At 42.9% G+C, this 23,658-nt stretch overlaps 1 protein-coding gene across 2 annotated transcripts in view; it reads left to right on the plus strand.

The window, feature by feature from the left end:
* LRBA (LPS responsive beige-like anchor protein) overlaps positions 1-23,658 on the plus strand; it is a 503,130-nt gene that overhangs the window by 239,639 nt on the left and 239,833 nt on the right. For both annotated transcript variants that reach the window (XM_066573657.1, XM_066573658.1), the window contains one exon: positions 3,716-3,840. In XM_066573657.1, the coding sequence (XP_066429754.1) occupies positions 3,716-3,840 (125 nt within the window). The remainder of the gene's footprint in view (positions 1-3,715; positions 3,841-23,658) is intronic.

Raw genomic sequence — 23,658 nt, forward strand, 5'->3', positions numbered from 1 at the left:
GTGTGCTCTGTGTATTAAAGGGGTTCTCCACTGCCCTACTTTGACAATAAGATTACAAAGTTTACTCCTGATGGGCCTTCAACTGTTATCTGTGGGGAAACCTGGAGGTTCCCGGCCGAGCCACCACAGCATTACTTAGGTGTCATAGCAATGGGATGTCTTTGTAATGCAGGAAAGGACTGCTTCTTCAAAGGAAGAAATGTTCCCCCCTCTGGCTGAGATGAGGATCCCGGAAGAGAGCTCTCCTTAACTCAGAATTCCCTAATAGTCTATATGAAAAAAGGTTTTACAAACTGCATACCCCCTTTAACTCCACACTGTAGCACGGAGCTCGTTACTACTTCCCTTTCCATATAATACAACAGATTGAATCACCATGATGTAAAAACTAATCTAGAGTTTAAACATTCTCTACTGCTGATTTCATAGACATATAATAACATATATGCAATTTTGCGCTTTCAGTTGAAATAACAAAGTAACATCATCAACATGGCTTCATCTAAGTACACAGCTTCTGATTTATAGTAATTCCTGTTGGTTACAACATTAATTTCAGATACGATCCCATTCTATGTATAGGACATTGTCCTAATTCAAGAGAAGTAAACGAGATCTTTGCAGGAACTGAAATTACAATTAACAATTTCCCCGTTATCTTAGTGACCTCGGTGGGCCACTGTAATTTTGTCCACCAGACTAACTTTTGGGCATCCACTGGCCCTCTTAACCAGGGAGAAGGTCCCATAAAGCCAGAGAGGCCACACAACAGTGGTTTTTATGGCAGTCACTTTGGTTTTTCAAGAAGCGAGTATATTCTTTGACCATAGATTTGGTTTTACTTAATCAATTATTACAAAGGAAATGTATTCCATTGGTCAAAGCAATTTTTGTGCTTGATTTTATAATCATTTATAGAAATATCATTTGCAGCAGTTTTATTTCAAACACTGTATACCCTGTTTCCCTGAAAATAAGCCCTAGCGTGAATTTTCAGGATTTTTGAGAATGAAGCATGATTTTTCAGGATTTTTGAGGATGCTTGAAATATAAGCTCTACTCCAAAAATAAGCCATAGTTACAGATAAGTCAATTTAAATAGTGTCCAGGCAACTATGCATGTTAAAAAGTAAATTTTTTTTGGAGCAAAAATTAATGTAAGACTCTGTCTTATTTTTGGGGAAACGGGGTATTTACCATTATAGCCCTGAACTCCTAGACTGACGTGGATTATGTGTGATTATTATCTATACAGATGTCTGAAGTATCTGTTGGTCAGAAACACTATTTTCTCCTTAGGCTGCCTGTCCATGGGTGTTGCGGTATCCCTTGGCAGATATCCGCCGTGGGAGCCACAGTCCAGGAGCAGGAGCCTGCAGATGGATCTCCGCAGTGAGGCTATCTGACAGGCTCACCGCGGAGAATCGTGGCAATTCACAGCATACTGCGACTTGCCGGCCGGGAGCGGAGAATAGTGATTCTCCGCTCGCAGACGGGGGCTGCGCTTTCCATAGCAACGCTATGGAAAGTGTGCCATTGCATTCCCCACAGCCGGTTTATCACCGCGAGAAACGCAATGTAAAAACGCCCATGGACAGGCAGCCTTAGGTAGAGCACCTAGACGGGTAGTGAGGAGACTCAAAAGGGTATTCATGCTCCTCTGGGTAAGATGCAAATAAGGGAGATTGAATAATACCTCCACAGCGCCACCTATTGGAAGGCAGCATTCCTTCAAGCCAAAGTTAGACACTCTGTACAAAGACTAATAATGACTGGGAGTTAAAAGCAAATCCAGAATCCATGTACAGACAGCTGTTTCAGGGTATTCGCCCTTCATCAGTGTCAGTAGGACACTAGTAAGAGGCCTGGGACGGAGGTCAGAAACTCTATATTTTCTCCTGAGGGTGCGGGCAGACGAGCGCATAAACGGCGCGTTTTTGCGACCAAACGTATATACGTGACCATCTGAGGCAATGGTTTCGAATGTATTCGTTCACATGGGCGATTTTACGGCGCGTAAAAACGGCAATTCGAAAAAAAACGGAACATATGCGACCGAAATACGCGCCAACGCATATTCGATCGCCGAAAAGACCGTTTGCAAAGTAGGAACAAACGAAAATACGCTTTCTAGCTCTGGTCGTGATCAGTGAAAAACGATCGCTCGGGCGATTATACGTTGCGCTCGTGCGAACGTAAATACGCCTACGCTCGTCTGCCCGCACCCTAAGGGAGAGAAACTAGACTGTGAGTGAGGAGACTCAAAAGTCCATTCATGCCTTTGGCTTGAAGGAATGCTGCCCTCCAGTAGGTCGCACTGTGGAGGTGGTATTCCATCTCCCTTATTTAAACTATATGTTGGCACAGCGTGGATAATCAGAAATAATCCATTGTATAAAATTTCGCACATGATGGTTCTTCAAGATCTGGTAGCTTGTATTTCCATGCATTTGAGTATCTTCCAACATGGATGGTTTTCGGGAAGCCTCCTTGAAGTTCTGATGGAAAGCGAAGTGTAGAGTTTTCCAAAAATTTCAATAAAAAACTGCAGACAATGGAAAGTGAAGTTTGTTTCCTATTTTCAGACTAAATGAAAAGGCCTATGTAATTGTGGTATCACAGGGGCTAAAGGTTGTGAATATTTTAGGGAGATGACTTTAATTAAATTCCTGCACATCTAAACGGAGTAATATTTTATAATCATGCACCAAACAGGCACAAGCAAGATTTTCATTAAAGTTAACACTTTCGAGGCAAATGGTGTTTGGTTTGATTTACTGACCTTGTGAGGGTAAGGCACAAATTAGAAAGAAAAATGATGAAAGGGGACAGACTTTGATTAATATAGGTAATGCTATCCCATATTTATAATAGCCTTTTCCCTATTCTGTTTTATAAATGCAGTCTCTAGGAGAGATGCCCTGCTGGGGCTGAAATGAGCCTGAAATCGGAGCGCATGCCACTAGTGTGCAGGGAAGTTGATCACACTGTCAGCAATTCATTTTACAATGATGTATTTAGTGTTCATTTCACCTTCCTACCATGAAGAGGAATTCCTCAGATGGAAAAGTGATATTGTTCTTTTCAAGGACATACCTAAAGAGAAAAGGCAAGATAGAAAGGTTTACAGTAATGGAGGAGAGTATATGCAGTACACAGACTTGTAGACTGAGGTTATGGGTCCAGTTAGTTTATTTAACCTCACTTTTAGTAGAACGTGTCTCGAAACAGCCTATACTCAATAGATGTTGGCTATGTCTATGGCCATTCCCTCTCTTTGCTGCACGCCAAGTTTTATTGGTCTGCTAAGACTCGTAATGAATGTATTTGTATTGTATAGCATTCAGAAAAAGGTGGAAATCCTGAACTTTACTATACGGTGTAATGGTTAAGTCTTACATTTGTCATAGCTGTATACATTTACGTCTACGCTCCTTTTTTGAGTGACTCCTCACATTCGTGGCTGCTGCGGTCATATGTGTCACAAGAAAACAATGTTTATTAAATGAATCTCTACTGTACTATGATTTACAGTGATATCACTGGAGCTCCTCAGTGAAGAATACATTAGAAGGTAAATTATTCAATAGTGACAGTTGGAACAACAAAAGTAAAAGAAAGGGCTAAGCAAACAAGGAAAGCTGTCTGTGAAAATTCACAGCTACCATGCTGTTTAGTAATGGCTAACATGTGTGATCACTATGTTTTGTTGTAGCCGGCCCCGGGAGTTCTGGCGCCTTGACTACTGGGAAGATGACTTGAGGCGCCGACGACGATTTGTGCGGAACCCCTTTGGTTCGACACATCCCGAAGCGATCCTCAAAGCAGCCATAGAACACGGTGAGTTTCATAGTTATATTCTCTTGTCAGCCAAAATAGTCATATTTCAGACATTACTGCTTGTAGAGTGGATATTAAAGATGTACGGAGGCTATCTTTAAGGGTGGGAAGGTGCCTATTTCTGGCTTTTGAGATTAAAATATTCACTCATTATGGAGGACACTACTATATAATGTTAGATTGGCAATATGATAGTAACTGACAGGTAACAGAAATTAAGTGATCCTCTATATATTGCAAACCTATTGTGCAGTACTTTGTCTAGTTTTGTCTATACATATACCCTCTGATTTGTAAGCTAATCTCCAATGGATATTGCAAACTAAAAGGGTATTTAAACAATAGGAGTGAGGGCCCTTTTCACATGAGTTTACAATCTGAGGAAGTGGAGATGACCTAAGAGGTGAAAGTGCCACCTCTTATAGAATCATAGAATGGTATGGGAGTTGGATGGGACCTCCAGGATCATCGGGTCCAACCCCCTGCTTAATGAAGTATTCACTGAACACTCCCGCACATGTCTGTCCAGCCTTTGTTTGAACACTTCCATTGAAGAAGAACTCGCTACCTCCCGTGGCAACCGGTTCCACTCATTAGATAATCACAAAAAAGTTTTTGACATTGACAATCTGTCTTTCTACCCTTTCAGTTTCATCATATTGCTTCTAGTATTTGCTTGTGCAAATGAGAATAGGGCTGATTCCTCTGCACTGTGACAGCCCTTCAGATATTCGTAGACAGCTATTAAGTCTCCTCTCAGCCTTCTTTTTTGCAAGCTAAACATTCCCAGATCCTTTAACCGTTCCCGATAGGACATGGTTTGGAGACCATTTACCAGCCTGGTAGCTATTCTCTGAACTTGCTCCAGTTTGTTGTGTGTTTTTTTTTAATGTTGGGTGCCCAAAACTAGACACAACATTCCAGATGAGGTCTGTCTAAGAAAAAGTGGGGGGGGGGGGGGGGGGGGGGAATTTCCTCCCGTGATCTAGACTCTATGCTTCTTGTAAAACTTCCCAGAATTGTTTGCCTTTTATGCTGCTGCATCACACTATTCGCTCGTGTTCAGTCTGCGCTGCTGCTTAGCCCAATTCCTCCCATTCTGTATGTACTTTTTTCATTTTTCTTGCCCAGATTTAGGGACTTTGCATTTCTCCTTGTTAAATACCATTTTGTTAGTTGCCACCACTGTTCAAGCTTGTCCAGATTTTTTTTGAATCCTCCCTCTTCTCTAGTGTTAGCCACCCCTCTAGCTTCATGTCGTCAGCAAATTTGATCAGTTTTCTCCCAATTCCCTCATCTCGTAGGTCATTTATAAAAATGTTGAGCAACACTGGACCTAGGACAGAGCCTTGTGGTACCCCACTTGATACATTCTTCCAATTGAATGCAGCTATTTATGACCACTCTTTGAGTACAATCATTAATCCAGTTTTGAATCTATGCTGGCTGTGGTTAATTATTCCATTCTCATCCAAGTACTTGCATACATGCTGCTTTAGAAAGCAATAAGGACAGCGCCCCTCTTACGAATATCCAAAAGAACCAAGAAATATGGTGAAGTGAAGATTAGAAATGACTTACCCGGTGTAGGTGGAGGGTGCTTCCCATGCGGGGAGAACCCTTCCACTCCACACCTCCAAGTCCTGGTTGGCACGTAGAATCAGAGGACGAGCATCAGCAGGATCCAATGAAACAAAGAATGTATTCCTTCAATAACCCCCCGTGGAACCGGGGAGGAGCTTGCCCAAATTTGTTGTACCCCCCAAAAAACAAGGGGATGCAACTCCTCAAAAGGAACACAAATGGAAAGATGTACAAAAATATTTTAGGCGCTCTAAAGGACCATACATATTTAGATGTAAATGCAGGAAATTCCTGCTAAATTTATTTCAAGATACCTAAAATCGTGGCAAAAAACAAAGTGCCAATAGCAAATTATGCAAATATGCAACGCGTTTCGTCGCCCCTATGGCGACTTTCTCAAGCATAAAACATGAATAATCACATACAGCCATATATATGCAGAAACAAACACTTACATTAAAACACTGACCAATCCTGGTGCATTCATCTGTTCCCTCTAGCATGTCCTTGTGGAAATGCACGCTGAGACTTGCCGCCCGGCACGGTCCGTAGGACTTCCGGGTTGCGGCCACCACGTGAGACGTCATGACGCCCAGGCGTCATGACTACCATCCGGATGGTTTTTGCCACGATTTTAGGTATCTTGAAATAAATTTAGCAGGAATTTCCTGCATTTACATCTAAATATACATGCTGCTTTAATAATCTGTGCAAAGGGGCCCAGGTGCAAAAGTTCAGCTTTGCCCCTCCCCCCCCCCCCCCCCCCCGTACCGCACCTGTACCCATACCTACACTGTGCTGCATACAGCTGCAAAACAAATTTACAAACCTAAGCTGGCCCTTTTGGTGTAAACTTTCAAACCAGACTCCTTTCCTGGACTGCATGAAAATTCTGTTTGCAGCCTCTTTGGCTGTGTTCATGTTTTTTTTGTTGGATTTTTTTTTTAACCACAATAAAAAAAAACACACAAAAAAGCTACATGCAATATTTAAAACCATGTGCATTTTTAGGAAACTGCATACACTCTTAAAAACCACATGTGGATTTAAACAAGAAAAAAAACATGTTTAGTCTATGAAAATTACATCAAGATTTTTAAGCACTTTTTAATTGTGTGTAAATAGTGCAATCATATACAGGAGATGTCCAGGTTATACCGGTATAGTCTATATCATTGTATACAGGATGTATAACTTATACCAGCTGTACATATGTAAGCACTGTATTTTCCTGCGTATAAGATGGCTGGGCATATAAGACGACCCCCAACTGTCAAATTATACGCCAGAAATACGCTGTAGAAAAAAAATCAATACTCTACTCCCGCGGCACTGCTGCAGGCTGTTGCTCCCTCCTTCATGACGGCAGAGCATTGCTTTCTGGAGGCGGGGCTTGAATGTCCCGCCTCCAGAAAGCTAATGCTCTGATTGGCTAACTCAGCGTGCTGTCAGCCAATGAAAGTCGGCACTGGGTTAACCATTCACAGCCATTCAATTACATCATTGGCTGTGATTGGTTAACCAATCACAAAATACCAGAATAAAAAGCTGGACAGCTGATCCAAAACTGAACAGATCCCATTTTAGTCAAGTGGGTCTCTTCAGCACTGGTCAATTCCATCATAAGATGAATCTGTGTGGCCAGGGGACTATACAGGTTAGACCAGCATTGATATCACTATATACAGGGAGATGTATAATTTATACCAGCTGTACAAATATAATTATGTACAGTAAATACCAAGGTTATATCCTCATGGTCCATATCACTATATGTAGGGGGAAGTAGAGCTTATACCGGCTGAACATATATAATTATATACAGTAAATCTGGTTATATCCTCATAGTCCATATCATTATATGTAGGGGAAGTAGAGCTTATAACGGCTGTGCATATATAATTATATACAGTAAATACTCAGTTTATATCTTCATGGTCCATATCATTATATACAGGAGATGAATTACATCAGCATGGTCAAAATTACTATATACAGAAGATCCATAACTTATACCTGCTGTACATATATTATTATATACCATAGATACACAGGTTACACCAGCATGGTCGATATCACTATATACCAGTTGTACATATATAATTATACCTGATGGACATATATAATTATATACATTAGATACTGGGTTACACCAGCGCTGTCTAAATTCTGAATATACATTTCCTGTATATAGTGATATGGATCATGCTTATGTAACCTGGTTATTTTCTGTATATAATTGGATATATGTACAGCTGGTATAAGTTGTATAGTATAACTTATAGCAGCTATACGTATTTAATTCTATACAGAACATGGCTTGGTTACAACGGCTGGTAGGACCAATCACTTGACCGGCAATGCACTGACCAACTGCAGTTGTGGTGAATCATAACTGCAGCCTCAGTGGTAGGATGACTACGTGCCGAGGGAGTCTGCAGCATTGAGTTGGCTGCTGCCCAGGTTAACGGCCCCTCATCTTTTGGAATGCCACCCACAGCCGGCTTGCCCACTAGAATAGGGCCTTTAGCGGTGAGAAAAATATGTGCTGCAGTGTGCATCAATATATAGCGGGGGGCCCTTAGGCTCCCCTAGCTAAAGGGCTGGGTGGCAATTGAGACCCTTAACGGTACACCAGTGTTTCCCAGTATAGAAGCCAGGCTCACAGGCCTTTAGTTTCTTGGGTCCACCACCTTCCCTTTTTTGAAGATGGGGACAACATTTGATCTTCTTCAATCTCCTGGGACTCCTGATCTCCAGAGATTTTCAAAAATTACAGCAGTAGTTCAGAAATTACCTCTGCTGCTTCTTGCAGTATCTGAGGCCTCACTCACATATAGACGCAGCAAAGCGCCACGATTTCAATTGCAGCGCTTTGCCACAACTTTACTTTAGTTTTTGGCCACAACTCCCTGCGTCCGACAGCCTGTTTTAGCGCACCTCATCATTGTGATGGATAATGAGTTGCACTAAACGACCAAAGATAGAGCAGGCAGGGCTCGGAAATTGCGCCACCCAGCGCCACGATCGAGCGCATGTCTGCGGGGCTCTATTGATTTCAATGGGAGCGTTATACCGTGATTAATGCGACATTCAAAACGCTGTGTTAATTGCGGTAAAAACCGTGTGTGAGGGAGGCCTTAAGATGTACTTCTTTACAATGGTGCAGTCATCTTTTATATTAAACATGGTAGTATACATAAAGGTACATAAGTCAGTCATCAGCCAGTCTCTGTGTGTGCAGATATGAAGTGTGGAGCTTAAGGATGAATAAACGCATCAAGGTCTGAGGAAGAATGTAGAATTGGATAAAAATCAATGTAGTAGGCCTGCCTAAAAACATGTGTTTTTAGGGCATTCTTAGAGCTGTGTATATTGGGAATTAATCTAATTTGTAGTAGACAGAGAAAATAAGGCAGAAGCTTGGAGTGCTGCAGCACTGTGGAGAGCTTTCTGGGTGAGTAGAATGCAATTTAAATGCGTTACAAAGTGAATGGTGCACTGCATAGTTACTGACAGAGGGGATCAGGAACACTATCTTTTCTCCTTAGAGAGAGCACCTAAAAGGTGAGCAAGGAAGGAGACTTATAAGGCCATTCATGCTCCTCTGGGTAGTATGCAAATAAGGGAGATGGAACAGAGGGGAGGCCATTGGTCTAGCAGTTGGATAGAAATATACGTTTGGCTGCTGCATTTAGGATAGATTGGCGAGGGAAAGACCATAGCAACCAGTTACAGTATTTAAGACTGGCGTGAATCAGAGCAAGAATAAGGGTTTTTTCTGTGTGCGCAATAAGTAAAGGGTGGGTTGTGCAAATGTTTTTGAGGTGCATATGACATGTGTGCGAGTGATTGAATATAGTGCGTGATGGAAAGATGTTGGTGAAACAATCTGAAGACAGCGCGCGTGCTGCCTAGTAGTTATCGTAGTACCACCCACTGAAATGGAAATATTGGGTTTAGGCAAGTTAGTAGATGACAAACATGCAAGACTTCCAGTGTTGGACATATTCAGTTTCACAGAGGACATGATGTTAGAGACAGCGGACAGGAAATCGCTGGTGTTGTGTACTAGTGCAGAGGTGATGTGACTAGAAGTATATAATTACGTAGGTGTCCTTGGCATAGAGATTAACGAGAGTTAGAAGCTGGACATCACTCTGACAGCAAAATACATACCCAGAGGTGGCAAACAAAAAAAGGGAGGGGAGCCTCGCCTTGTGTAACTGGAATGTCAGGGGACAGACCATCACACCTATGGTCCTGGATAGCCTTGAATTAACAGTTGGGTTCCAGATTGGACACCCACAATGGGAGAGCGCTCAATGTACTCCCCAAAGATCCTAAATGATCTTGGTCATATTGGTAATGCAGAAAAAAAAGGAAAAGGTGAATATATACAAGCACTCGAAGGTGTAGGTTAAATAAACACAAAACTGATAAAACTCACTCAATATCCATTCGTTCAAAGCAGAAGCTATAGGTGTCAGTCGGGAAAAAAACAATTTTATCTCGTAAGGTAACCGATTGTTACAAAAAAAAAATGCAATCCAGGTACTGAAACGTGTCAGGTCTCATTCTGTACTTTGCTTATGGAATTAATTTGGGCATTCCTGACTGACACCTACAACTTCTGCTTTGAACAATTGGATATTGGTATCTAGAGATGAGCGAACGTACTCGGATAAGCACTACTCGTCCGAGTAATGTGCTTTATCCGAGTACCTCTCTGCTCGTCCTGAAAGATTCGGGACGCGCTGCGGAGCGGGGAGCTGCAGGGGAGAGCGGGGAGGAACGGAGGGGAGATCTTTCTCTCCTTCTCTCCCGCCCGCTCTGCCCCGCTCCCCGCTGCGACTCACCTGTCAGGAGCGGAGCGCCCCGAATCTTTCAGGACGAGCGGAGAGATACTCGGATAAAGCACATTAATCGGACGAGTAGTGCCTATCCGAGTACGTTCGCTCATCTCTATTGGTATCTGATGAGCCTTTCCAGATGTAGGGGGGGTTGAGTGAGTTTCATCACCTCCCTGTGAATTAAGTTTGGATTTTAATCACCTCATTTTCTTCAGTTTTTTATGCATTTCCCCTACGCCTTCAATATATATTGGAATATATATGTCTTTTTTTCCCCTATGCCACATCTGCATATAGATGATACTAAAAATCAAATCTACTAAGGCCGGCTGTCCACGGGCGTTGTGAAGTCCCGCGGCAGATCGCCGCCGCCGCCGCCGAATCTCCACCAGTCAGCCCTATCTAATAAATAGACTGACCGCGGAGAATCGGGGCAATTCACAGCAGAATGCGAATTGCCCGCCACGAGCGGAGAATGACAATGATTCTCCGCTCATGGACACGGGGCCGGAACTTTCCATAGCAACACTAGGGAAAGCTCCAGCCTGCTCCAGCCTACCTGAATCACCGGTGATTTACCGCCAGCGAATTCACAATTGTGGACAGGGGGCCTAATAGGGATGTGTGGAGACAAAAGAGGAGATCAACTTGTACTACTTCTAGCCTCCAACAGCAAGGGCAAGCTGAATTTCCTTTTACCATAGCCCATGAGTCTCTAGTTGCTACGCCTATGGTCAAATAATGAGTGGACAGTGAAGTGCAGAATGGATGGGTATTCCTGCTTCTTGGCAACTTCGAGATTTTTTTGTTGGCTTTTGATGGAAAACTAAAGATTGCAAGAAAATCCTGCAGATGGACAAGCAGTCTTGTAGAAATTTTAAAGGGTAAAAAATGGTCTGGTTCCTTAGTCTAATTTCACACAGGCGAGTGCGATATTTGGCCGTGAATCATGTCGCAACATGCGATTTGCCCATGCTTACGAGACATTTTTATATCAAAACTGCCTTGCATCACTTCGGGGAAGTTGGCAGCGTTTCTCCCATTGTTTTAAAAACAATTGAAAACCATGGGAGATGCGATGCGAGAGCACGCCCAGAGATGGGACGGGACTCGTGTATGACCCCATCCAAAAGAATGGGGTGCATATCCGTGCGTCTCGCAACCCAGAAATCTTGCTTGTTTTTTCTTGGCCATGTGAGACTGCATGCAGATCAATGTCTGACGGTTGTAAGTTGATCTGATAAGACGTCAATCACCCAAAATCTAAACTGTATAAGCCACTCCTCTTAAATCCAAAGTTTTGCATCTGAGCGGCTGAAGAAACAGCAGACTGAGTGGCTGTCCTGTGGAACAGCGGACTAATGGCCCATTTACACAGAACAATTATCATTCAAATGAACAAAAATGAGTGATAATCGTTCAGTGTAAGCACAGCCAACGATCAAGTGACAAACAATAAATTGTCCACTTTTCATTCATCCAGGTTATGCAAGCATGAAAATCATCAAGGGTTAATTCACTAATCTCTCGGTTTAAATACAATGAATGTGAACGACTGAACAATTTCTCGTTTGAATGAGCAAACAATGGACCTGCCTGTATAAACAGGCTGCCCGAACCAACTCAGACATTGTTCTCTCTTCTAAACGATAAAGGCCCCCCACACGTCCCCATGTACACTCGCTCCCTGTTTCACACGAGGGAGGATCGCCAACAGTGCGAACCTAATAGCTGCAGGACAACGCCATGGATTTCCACCACGTAAACGCAGTAGAAATCCGGCCATGGACATTAGCCCTAAGATACAGTCCTAAAAAGGGCCAAATTCATCACAGCTGGATGATAAGTTTACTAAAAAATTAGTTGGTTTATTTTACGCAAAAAAGTTAGTTTTTTTTAAAATAAATACTTTAAAAAAGAAAAACCTGATGGGCATAATAGTTTTGTTATTTTTCAATAAACCTAAATTTTCCTTAGGGAGAGCACCAAGAAGGTGAGTGAGGAGACTTATAAGGCCATTGATGCTCCTCTGGATAATATGCAAATAAGAAAGATGGAACAATACCTCTGCAGCGCATGGATAGCCTTATAAGTCTCCTCACCTTCTTGGTGCTCTCCCTAAGGAGACATGTTACCCCTCTCGGCCCATGTAGATGTACACTGATGAGGAGCAAACACCCCGAAACAGCTGTCTGGGAATTGAAAAGCAAGCCAGACCCCATACACAATCCTTGCTCTACAGACCTGTATAAAGGGTCAAGCATTGATTTGAAGGAAGGCTACCATGCAATAAGTGGCGCTGCAGAGGTACTGTTTCATCTTTCTAATTGGTCTAGTCAAGCAAACACTGTGCATACAGTAGTCTGAGAATCTGGCTGCCATCAGGAAGAAGCAGCTGGGGATGGGTTGAACCACGGTAGTAGTAATAAAGAGGTGGTCAGCATGTACTGTGTGTTCTGCATGCACAGTGAAATGTTTACTGTGAGTTACACATGTTGATCAGGAGAAACCAGAAGCTAAGATCTATAAATTGATTAGAACTAGTTAAATGCTATTTTTACATAAATAAAAAATACATTTATGATCATTTTATAGCATTTTTTTTTCACTTTTGTGGAGTTGTACCAGGAAAATGGAGTGTCATAGATGTAAAATTTACTTGCCTGATATACACTAAGTCACTCACATCTGACAAGATTCTCACTCCCTAGGAGGACGAATTCTATATCTTCCTTATTGTCATCACATATTCTGTGATATATAGGTGTTCTGTAAAAAGTTATGTACCTGTGTATGCTTCTCCATTGATATTAAATCTTCCTGCTAAAAATCTATATCGAGCTGCGAGATTTACTGCCTGTTTGGAAGGTAAAATATCACTGTACGGGCACTATATTGTTTTTCATTATTTCTATGAGTTTTCCATACATCAGAACATCTTGCAGAATAAATATAAAAATTGTGGCTTAAATCACTGTGGTGGAGATTGATAAAACTGCTGGCACCGGGAATTGTTGAAAAACATGGGTTGTAAATGTGGAAAAGAAGATGCTTTAAATGTTCTCTTTCTACAGACGATCATAAAAGATTCTTTAAAGAGCATTGCTTAAAAAGATGTAGAATGAATGAGTAAAAAAAAAAACTTTAGATAACCCATCCAGAGCTCACCTGTGTAGATGTTACAAACCATTTAAAGTGGATTCCACAACTACTCCATAAAGATGCTCTTATTTATAGATTCTGGCAGCATTTAACCTTCCCTGGCATAAAAAGGATAGAGCAGTTTGCCTTATTACTACCCCGCCCTTATTTCATCCTATATCTGGTAAGGGGAGCAGAGTTGGGTGGCCCCATGCAAATTAGATCCACTGCCAATCTCGCTGAAAGTTGCAGTTTTCAATGAGTTTTGTATGTACGCACTTCTATTGTGGACACTAAGCCCATTATTAGAATGTTCGAAAATTCTATATAAACTACATCCAATGGTATTTTATATAATTTTTTTCTTACTTTAGCACTCTAATATCTGGGGCTGCAAGACACTATTACTATGATATTGGACGTACTTGTAATTGTAGCTCATCATTATAGTATCGGTCTAAAGTCTAGGTCCAATAAATCTGATTAGATGTATAGTCATTTAATGCAGGTGTATGGAAAAGTTATTCTCCTGTAATGCAAAGACCTATTAAAATCTTACTCAATCTCCTTTATAACCAAGGTTACTAGGTACAAGAAAATCCTTCCTTTCACCACTTTAACCCAATAGAATATGTTGGAAAGGACTACAAGTTGGAGGAGAAAGGCAGTGCTGGTACTTCTGTGTCCATAGGGAAAGCACTGCTACTGGAGGAAAAATATTGCTAAGACTTCTGGGAGAAAAATGAATAGCATTGCTTTGTCTATTTAGTAGAAGGTCTGGAGTACTGGATGGAGATGGAGGGGACATGGACTGTGACTATCGGGGAAGTGGGTGGATGCTGCTGAAATTACTCTTGGGTTGGCCCTCTGTCTGCTATTAAAATTGGTGATGACCTAGGACTAGGATATGCCAACACTTTCTTATCTGTGGGGGTACAACTGTTGACTCAAACATTATTTTTTTCCCTACACAGAGAAGTTCCTACCAACCTCTCTGCAGGGAGATACTACACAGCCACATTAACTTGAATGGAGCTATGTAGGCTGGAAACACAGCTGTGCAGGAGTAAACCTGAATGGACTTTGTTCCCTTCCGTTTCAGAGGTCGGACCCCCACCAGTCAGAATCTTAGTTCATAACAAACTTTGGTGGTAATTTTCTGTTAGGGTGCCTTAACACTGGCGATAAAATCGTGCAATCCGAGAGTGAGTGAAAACGCGTGATTATGAAACCAATGATTTTCAAAGGCTTTATTCCCATTTTTGATGTTTTCGGTCATGCCATGTTGCGTTAAAAAAATATCGCAGCATGTCCTATCTTTTAGCGGCATCAATGCCGACTCCATTAAAAACAATGGTAGAACTCCGCGATCCTCTGCCACGGCTGTGACACCTGCCGTGGGGGATTGCATCATCCCTGCATTGATGTGAGGCTGTTTCCACGTGAACATGCCTCGTATCCGTGGGTTTTACATGGATGGCGAGGCCAATATCTGGCTGTGATTCACGGCCCCCTATCTCCCTCACCAGTGTGAAGAAACCCCTAGGGAGTAACTCCGATGTGACTACTGCTCGGGAGGGGAGGTTTTCTGTGTTCTCTGTGAGACAGGGCAACACCTGAGGCTGTATTCACACAGGTGAGTGCGATTTTAATCAGTGAAAAACTAATCATTTCCATGTGGTTTTTATGCTATTTTCTAGGCATTTTCCTGGGATTTTCGTGCATGTGAAAAGTGCACGTTTTTCTCTGCTCTAGACTTCCTCGTTCCTTTTTTTTTAAATTTTGTGGTCCCCATAGTAACCTGTGATAAAAGCACATCGCACGTGCATGAAAATCATGTGGCATATGATTGCTGAGTGTTTTTTTTTAATGCTGCTATAGAAAATAATGGGCAGTTATTAAAGAAATGCATAAAACTAGGACATGCACTGTTCTTTTTTTTTTTCTATCTTGGACTATCAGGCTGGCTGTCTACGGGCGATGCGGTATCCCGCGGCGAATCTCCGCTGGTCAGCCCTATGTAATAGGCTGACCTTGGAGAATCGTGGCAATTCCCAGCATGCTGCGAATTGCCCGCCACGAGTGGAGAATCGCAATGATTCTCCGCTCGTGGACAGGTGCCGACGCTTAGCATAGCAATGCTATGGGAAGCATCGGCCGGCGTGATTCGCCGACGGTTTACCGACGGCAAATAAACTGCCGTGGACAGGGGGCCTAGTCAGAGAAAAATCACTTGTGTGAATTAACTCATTCGAATGAATGGGTTCTTACACCTGTGCAAGTTCTGGCCATCTTGGAATCGGACAGAACCTGCACTAAAAATTCGCATGTGTGAATACACCCTGAAAGTGTTGAATGCTCAACTCACAAATATTCAGGTTGGTTGGGTGATTGCAGACCTTCTACCCCTTTGGACCCAATCTAAGTTGTTTTATTTCCAGCAAGATGACGTAAAGCCAGAATTCCGATCATCTTTGCTAGCTCCTAGCTGGCCTCAGAGCTCTGACCATTGAATCCCTTTCACTACTAAAAAACAGCAAAACAAGTGAAATAGCACCGTGTGCCATATTTCTACACACCAGAACCAGGACATTTTGTAATTAAAAGTCCACTTTCATGCACCTGCTACCAATGGCTGAACTGGCCTCTGGTCTTACCGGAGTCAAGTGATATCAGCTATGATGTATTTTCAGCATAAGGGGAATCAATACTAGTTTAGTGGGTTTTATTTGCTGTTGCTAGCAATATGTGCATCAAGCTGTCAAGCTTTTTTATCTCTGGCAAATGAATTAAAGGAGATAGTGTATAAACCCGTTCAGCCATAACGCCTGCAAACCGCATTGTAAAAGTGCATTTTTAAACAGGAGACTGGCAAATCTTTAAAATCCATTCTTCTGCTGCTGCCAACTATAATTTCAGATAATAAACACACTTGGTCTATAAAAGTGAGCAGAACCCCAGTGCCCATGTGCGATTTTGTTTCCTTTTTTAATAACCTGCAGGATAATAATCAGTGTATTATTTAGGGGAGTAACACTAATACATATATAGCAAACTGTGTGCTCCAGTCCTGCTGAAAAGGCCTATATTACAGCTGTGTAGAGGCTCTGATTTGCTGTTATACACCATTTACAGCGTCTTTTTTAAGTGAAATTTTTTTTGTCCTATAATTCATACAAAATCCGAGAGAAAGTTGGGCTCTACTCACTCCATTAGATTTAGATACTGTAATGCGGTGCTATTCTCCCCCTGAAGCATTGTGTGACATACGGGAGGTACCATACCCCGTTCCTCCCCGCCGCCCCCCTCATGTTTAGAGACGAGCGGGCAGGTACTCGTATAAGGCACTACTTGCTCGAGTAGTTTGCCTTTAGCGAGTACGCTCACTCATCTCTAGTAACTATATATACTGACTGCAAAAAAACATTACTTCCCTTTTAAAAGGCCTGACTGGAGCAATAGCACTCTTAACTATAAAAATACTACTCGCTTTGTATCTGCCTCCTGGATGATTAAAAATAGGCAGAAAACCTGTTGACAAACTGAACAATTACACAATTGGTGATCTATTCTCTCTCTGGTATTAAGGTCAGTCCTTACCATTAATGCCCAATACACACGGGCTAATTCTGCTGCGGAATCCGTGGTGGGCTTCTGACTCTGGACTCCGCAACAATGTCTGTCCATAGCATGCAATGTAAAATGATTCGTTCACGCACACGCAATTTACTTGCGATTACCGCTCATGGAGGAAGAATCGCAGCATGCTCTATTTTTGTGTGCGACTTCAATGGAAGCCGTTCGACACCCAGCGATTCTGAAATCTCAATTTTAAAATCATAGGAATCTGTGTCATTGCCGGTGTGGCATTCTCTGCGCTGCGCATGTGCGCCGGCTGGCACATGCACAGCACAGAGGTACGCGAAGGTCATTGTCCGGCATCGGCTTGGATTCCGCTGTGGGATCCGACCCGGCCGTGTGCATTCAGCCTAAATGTGTTCTAATATGTGGAACAGTATTTAGAATTGTTTCTGGTTGTTGTGTGATGAACGCTTCAATCATGGTGTCCTATCTGCTACTGAAGACATATGCTGCAGTGCACAAGAATATTTACAATGGTGATAGCACCCTTCCACAGAAGCGTTAGTCTATAGCCTAAAATATTTCTGCACACAGTATGTCAATTTACTGTCAAGCAACCCAATTGTCAAAAAATGTAAGCCGCTCATCTTATGGGAGCCAATCTTATGGTCCTAGGCAGGTTTTACTTGGCATAGATAAAGCCAATGTTCGAGTGTTGAAAGTGTATGGATGTGCTCGAAAACCCCGAGCACCTGATAGTAATACCTTAAGTATTTGTGCAGATGGGAAACAACATAGCAAAGTCCTGCAAGGATTGATAGGGTCAAAAGCAGCCTCTAAGGCGAAGGTAGCAGCGTAAATACCTGAAGACAAATGTTCTCTGTTTTGCCGATCAATACCAGCCCCTAGACTATACTTCTGGCTATCTTCTAGTTAAAAACAAATTTGTTAATTCTGACAATTTAATTGCCCTTTCTAAGTTCACATTACCTTTCTTCAGAGAGCAGCACAAGTCATTTTTCAAAGTGTAACCCTTCCCTAGAGTTATTTAGAGGAGTCGTCGTGTGAAAATGTCTATTCTTTCGGGTTACTATTAATTGAAATAAGCAGTTTAACATATACATAGAGCTGTAAATTGTTCAGACAGTGGTAGGTTTATATAAAAAAATTTTTTTTTAAAGTCTAAATGTGGTAAAATACAAAGGCTGCATGCATGGACCACTAAAGGAGGCAAATTTTATTTTTGGACCAATACATTCATCATTCGTTTCCACCAGCTTGTTAAAAGGTTTAACAAAAGATGAAACTAGAAGTCGTTGACGCCTGTGCATAGAGTGGCTAGATCTTATACTGGGTAATGTTCACTTTCCATTCCTTTTTAGAACCGTGTCAATTATTTATGCCTATAGCTCTATATGCACTTGACATCTCTGACCTGCACTTCACTTTAATGAACTTCCACTCAGACTGCCATTCTCCCCTCTTGCCTCATTTGCTCTGGAAAAGACTAGATTGTGAGCAACATACATAGTTTGAAATGAATGTGATAGAAGGTATAACAAATTAACCCATGTGTATAACCCCCAACTTATTAATGTAGCTGCTCATTTATACTACCGTACCTTGTTTATACATGGTGACCAAATCTACAGTTACCGAGCACTTTACGTGGGATTAAAGGAATCTGTCAACAGATTTATATTGCCGGATCTATCTTTTAATTCCTGGGTGTAAGAAGATAGCTGTTGGTGAACGGTGGGGAGGTCATGGTCATCCCGGACTACACAGCATGAGCCCAACATACTGCAGCAGGTAAACGCAGATTTTTATGAAAAGTACAGGGTTAGTGAAATTAAACAGCCTCATCTCAGAATTCTTAGGACGTTCTGTTGCTTTAAATGAGACGAAATATGGACGACAGCCACTTCAGATGATGCACTAGCTATTTCTGAAAAAAATGTGAGTAAAATTCACCGGTAGGTGGCGCTGTAGCTATGCAAGTCATGCTACAAATAATAATCTTTATTTGTATAGCGCCAACATATTCCGCAGCGCTTACATGGACAGGGGGGATACAGAAAGACAAAACTACAAACATTACAGAACCACGGTTACATAGTAATCAATTGATGGAAACCTTAGGGGTGAGGGTCCTGCTCCAACGAGCTTACATACTACGAATAGTGGGGTGATACAGAAGGTAAAGGGGCTGGAGATGTGCACGGTGTGGAGAGTGAGCAATGTTATACACATAGACAATGGTCAGACGTTTAGCCGTGTGACGGCAGAAACAGTATAACTGCAGGAGCGGTTTATGATGGCTAGCGAGCATTGCAGTCAGTAGGTCAGGGAGCTTGTTATCAGGCGGAGTACAGAGGGGTTTGTTTAGGGAATGCGGTATGCCTCCCTGAAGTGGTGCGTTTTTAGAGCACGCCTGAAGTTCTGCGAGTCCTGGATTGCTTGGGTAGCCTTTGGTAGTGCGTTCCAGAGGACCGGTGCTGCTCTGGAGAAGTCTTGGAGGCGGAAATGAGAAGTTCGAATTAAAGAGGCGCTCAGTCTGGTTTCGTTAGCAGAGCGGAGAGCCCGGGCTGGTTGATGGATTGAGATGAGGGAGGCAATATAGGGGGGGCGCTGCGCTGTGGAGGGCTTTGTGGATGAAGGTAGCGAGTTTAAATTGAATCCTGTATTTAACGGGCAGCCAGTGCAGTGACCAGCACAGGGCAGAAGCGTCTGAGTAGCGGCTGGAAAGGAAGATGAGCCTAGCTGCCGTATTTAGGACGGATTGGAGAGGGGAGAGTCTGGTGCAGGGGAGGCCGATCAGCAGCGAGTTGCAATAATCGAGCCGGGAGTGGATGAGGGCAACAGTAAGCGTTTTTACAAATGGTCGTCCCACTTGGTTTTTAACAACTCCATTTGCAAAATCATGTTTCTTCCACTGATATGAAGACATTGGGTCGGCTTGAATCGCTACAACATTCCGAGGATTTTTGTCCTTCAGATCTGACACTGATGCAGGTCCGTCGTGATAGAACTGGTCCACCACAGTGCAAACTCTGTGGTTCAACTGTAAAAAAATAACTCAGCACTGTGATCAGGGTGTCCGTCACTAGATTATGCAGCCTGATCTGAGGGCAGTATACATTTGGTGACAGATTCCCCTTTAAACCCTTAATACAATCGGCGCATACTTTTTTTTTTCTTAAAGGTATGCGCCTTAAAATGTATCATTCCTTTTTCGGTATGCACTCGCATTTTCCTTTGCAGACCCATTTAATGGAGAAGTATACATAAATTCATAAGGAATTGAACAGGTTTTGTTGTTTTTTTTTTTGTTTTAGCATGGATACAAAATTGAACTGTGTAAAGGTAAACACGCTTTTGGTATACTTTAGGAAAATTACAGTAGGCACTTTTTTTGTCAGTGTACTTGCTCTGTTGGCCAAATGTGGAGTGAATATAGCCTCACACTGTTCAATAAATTGACTTACATTTTTCTACATTATTTTTTTTCTTAGCTAGTTCAGATCATTTTCACACGGCCGAGAAAACTATGCGAAATTTGACCTCTATTCTTTTGAATGGTGTCATACACATAAGCAATGTTTTTTTATTCCTACATCGCACCACGATGTGATGCAGGAAACAAATCGCAGCATGTCCAATCTTTGGCACTGCCGATCGCATTACTTATTGTTTTCAATGGGGCTGGCGGCAGCATCACACCATGTGCTTGGTGCACGCAAGTGCGATGAGAGGTTTCCCCATTGAAAACAATACAAAAAACTCTGCGATCCACCGCTGCGGCTCCCTACTTTCCTTAAGTGATGTGAGGCGCTTTTGATATAAAAGCACCTCACATCCGCAGGGAAATGGCATGTTGGCGAGCGCTATATAGGGCCGTGATTCATGGCCCGATACCACACTTGTCTGTGTGAAGTTAGCCTCAGGTGTACTTTATTTAATCAATTTTTACTGATTTTGTAATATAGAAAATGAGACAAGTCACACAGGACCAACCATGAATAGACCAATAAAGAGCATGTGAAGAATAAAGTAAACCCCTTCCTCATCTCTCTGACCATAAGTATATAAGACTGAGGAAATATGGTGTCTAGGCATCAATAAGCGATATGTTCAACCAAGGTGTGCGGCAATTCCTTTCTTGGGTGATGGGGTTGTGGTTATAGGGAGACTTGGGGCACGTGTGCTTGTATTATGGGATATATTTACTAGAAACACACACTCGGGTCTTGACATCAACTCATCATTTATTAGTCTCTTCTGTCCTCCTGAATAAAGACTGGAAGGGTGTTGCTCAGAATGGCCTATCTACAATTATTCCATTTTGCTTCTTGTGTTTCCAAGACCTATCTTATCAGTCTTACTTCAGAAATAGTTGTGACATATTCATTAAATATGTAAACTTGTTAAAAGGCTGGTTAGGGAGGACAGGATGATGGAGCCTCTGGTAGCAGCTGCACAAGGGTGGCCCGTCCGTTTGCATAGATGGATGTTTTGGAGACCATGGATGCGCGAGTCTTACCTAAACTATGCTTGAGAAAGATGTGCCAAAATTATAATGAGGCACCCGGCTCTTAATAAATTTGATGTACCGTATATTCAAAAATATGCCAGCTGGGAGCTGTTGCAAATTTGCCCTATAAAAAGTAGTTTTTGGAAAAAGGGAAAAGTGGTGTCAAGAAAAGCTTAAAAAGAGCAAATATTTGCCTAACTATGGCATATGCCATAATTTCAAACTCTTGTGCCACATTTGTGGTGTAGAGTCCTTAAAGGGGTTGTCTCGCGAAAGCAAGTGGGGTTAAAGGGGTTGTCCCGCGGCAGCAAGTGGGTCTATACACTTCTGTATGGCCATATTAATGCACTTTGTAATGTACATTGTGCATTAATTATGAGCCATACAGAAGTTATCAAAAGTTTTTTACTTACCTGCTCCGTTGCTGGCGTCCTCGTCTCCATGGTGCCGACTAATTTTCGCCCTCCGATGGCCAAATTAGCCGCGCTTGCGCAGTCCGGGTCTTCTGCTCTCTTCAATGGAGCCGCTCGTGCAGAATGCAGGCTCCGTGTAGCTCCGCCCCGTCACGTGCCGATTCCAGCCAATCAGGAGGCTGGAATCGGCAATGGACCGCACAGAAGAGCTGCGGTCCACGGAGGAAGAGGATTCCGGCGGCCATCTTCACAGGTAAGTATAGAAGTCACCGGAGCGCGGGGATTAAGGTAAGCGCCCCGGTAAGCTTTCTGTACGTAACTGCATCGGGGTTGTCTCGCGCCGAATGGGGGGGGGGGGGGGGTTGAAAAAAAACCCGTTTCGGCGCAGGACAACCCCTTTAAGTACTTCTGTATGGCCATATTAATGCACTTTGTAATATACATCGTGCATTAAATATGAGCCATACAGAAGTTATTCACTTACCTGCTCCGTTGCTGGCGTCCCCGTCTCCATGGCTCCGTCTAATTTCGGTGTCTTCTTGCTTTTTTAGACGCGCTTGCGCAGATGGGTCTTCTCCCTTCGGCTCCGCTCGGCAGCAGCGGCGTTTTGGCTCCGCCCCTTGTACGCGTCATCGCGTAGCTCCGCCCCGTCACAGGTGCCGATTCCAGCCAATCAGGAGGCTGGAATCGGCACATGTGACGGGGCGGAGCCACGCGATGATGCGTACAAGGGGGCGGAGCCAAAACGCTGCTGCTGCCGAGCCGAAGGGAGAAGACCCATCTGCGCAAGCGCGTCTAAAAAAGCAAGAAGACACCAAAATTAGACGGAGCCATGGAGACGGGGACGCCAGCAACGGAGCAGGTAAGTGAATAACTTCTGTATGGCTCATAATTAATGCACGATGTATATTACAAAGTGCATTAATATGGCCATACAGAAGTACTTAACCCCACTTGCTTTCGCGAGACAACCCCTTTAATGATTTGAACGTACATTCCTCCCTAAGGCCTCTCACACAGAATCGCATTGTTTTTGAATGCTGTGTTTACTGTGGTTTCAGCAGTATTGTCATGTATTTTTGACAACTTTTTCAGCTGTGTTGAAAATACAGCCAAAGGTGCTGGAAAAAAAATCAATACTCACTTAGCTGGCGCTCGTCATCGCCGATAGAGGATCTTTTGCTAGTGTCGGGATTTGAAGACCCCGCCTCCAGCAAGAGATTGCTCTGATTGACTGAGCCCGCCGAGTGTCAGCAGGCTCAGCCAATCAGTCATAGCTGGATGCACCGATCACACCAATTCATTGGATGGCTGTGATTGGGGCAATCAAGCTGCGGCTGTGATTGGCAAACTCTGCACTCCTGAAACAATTAGAGCAATCTCTTGCTGGGAGATAGGGCTTTCAATCCCTATCATTAGTAATGATTCTTTGTCGGCTTGACAATCCTCCGGCAGCCTGCCCGGAGAGCAGCGACAGGGACCCTGATAGCACCAGCTAGGTGATCATTCCTTTTTTTTTTTTTTTTTTTTTTTAAGGCAGTGCAGCTAGCGCTCACATTTCGTGGTACCAAGTTCTGCCACGTTTTCAGCGGCGCTGAAACCGCTGCCCTTTAATTTCAGTAATCAACGCAGGGCTGGAAACGGCCAAAGATAGAACCTGCATCGCTGTCTAAGCGCAGCGTTTAAGATGGGAGTGTTGCACTTGAAAGGC

This window comes from Eleutherodactylus coqui, chromosome 7, assembly GCF_035609145.1.
Source record: "Eleutherodactylus coqui strain aEleCoq1 chromosome 7, aEleCoq1.hap1, whole genome shotgun sequence".
NCBI lineage: Eukaryota > Metazoa > Chordata > Amphibia > Anura > Eleutherodactylidae > Eleutherodactylus > Eleutherodactylus coqui.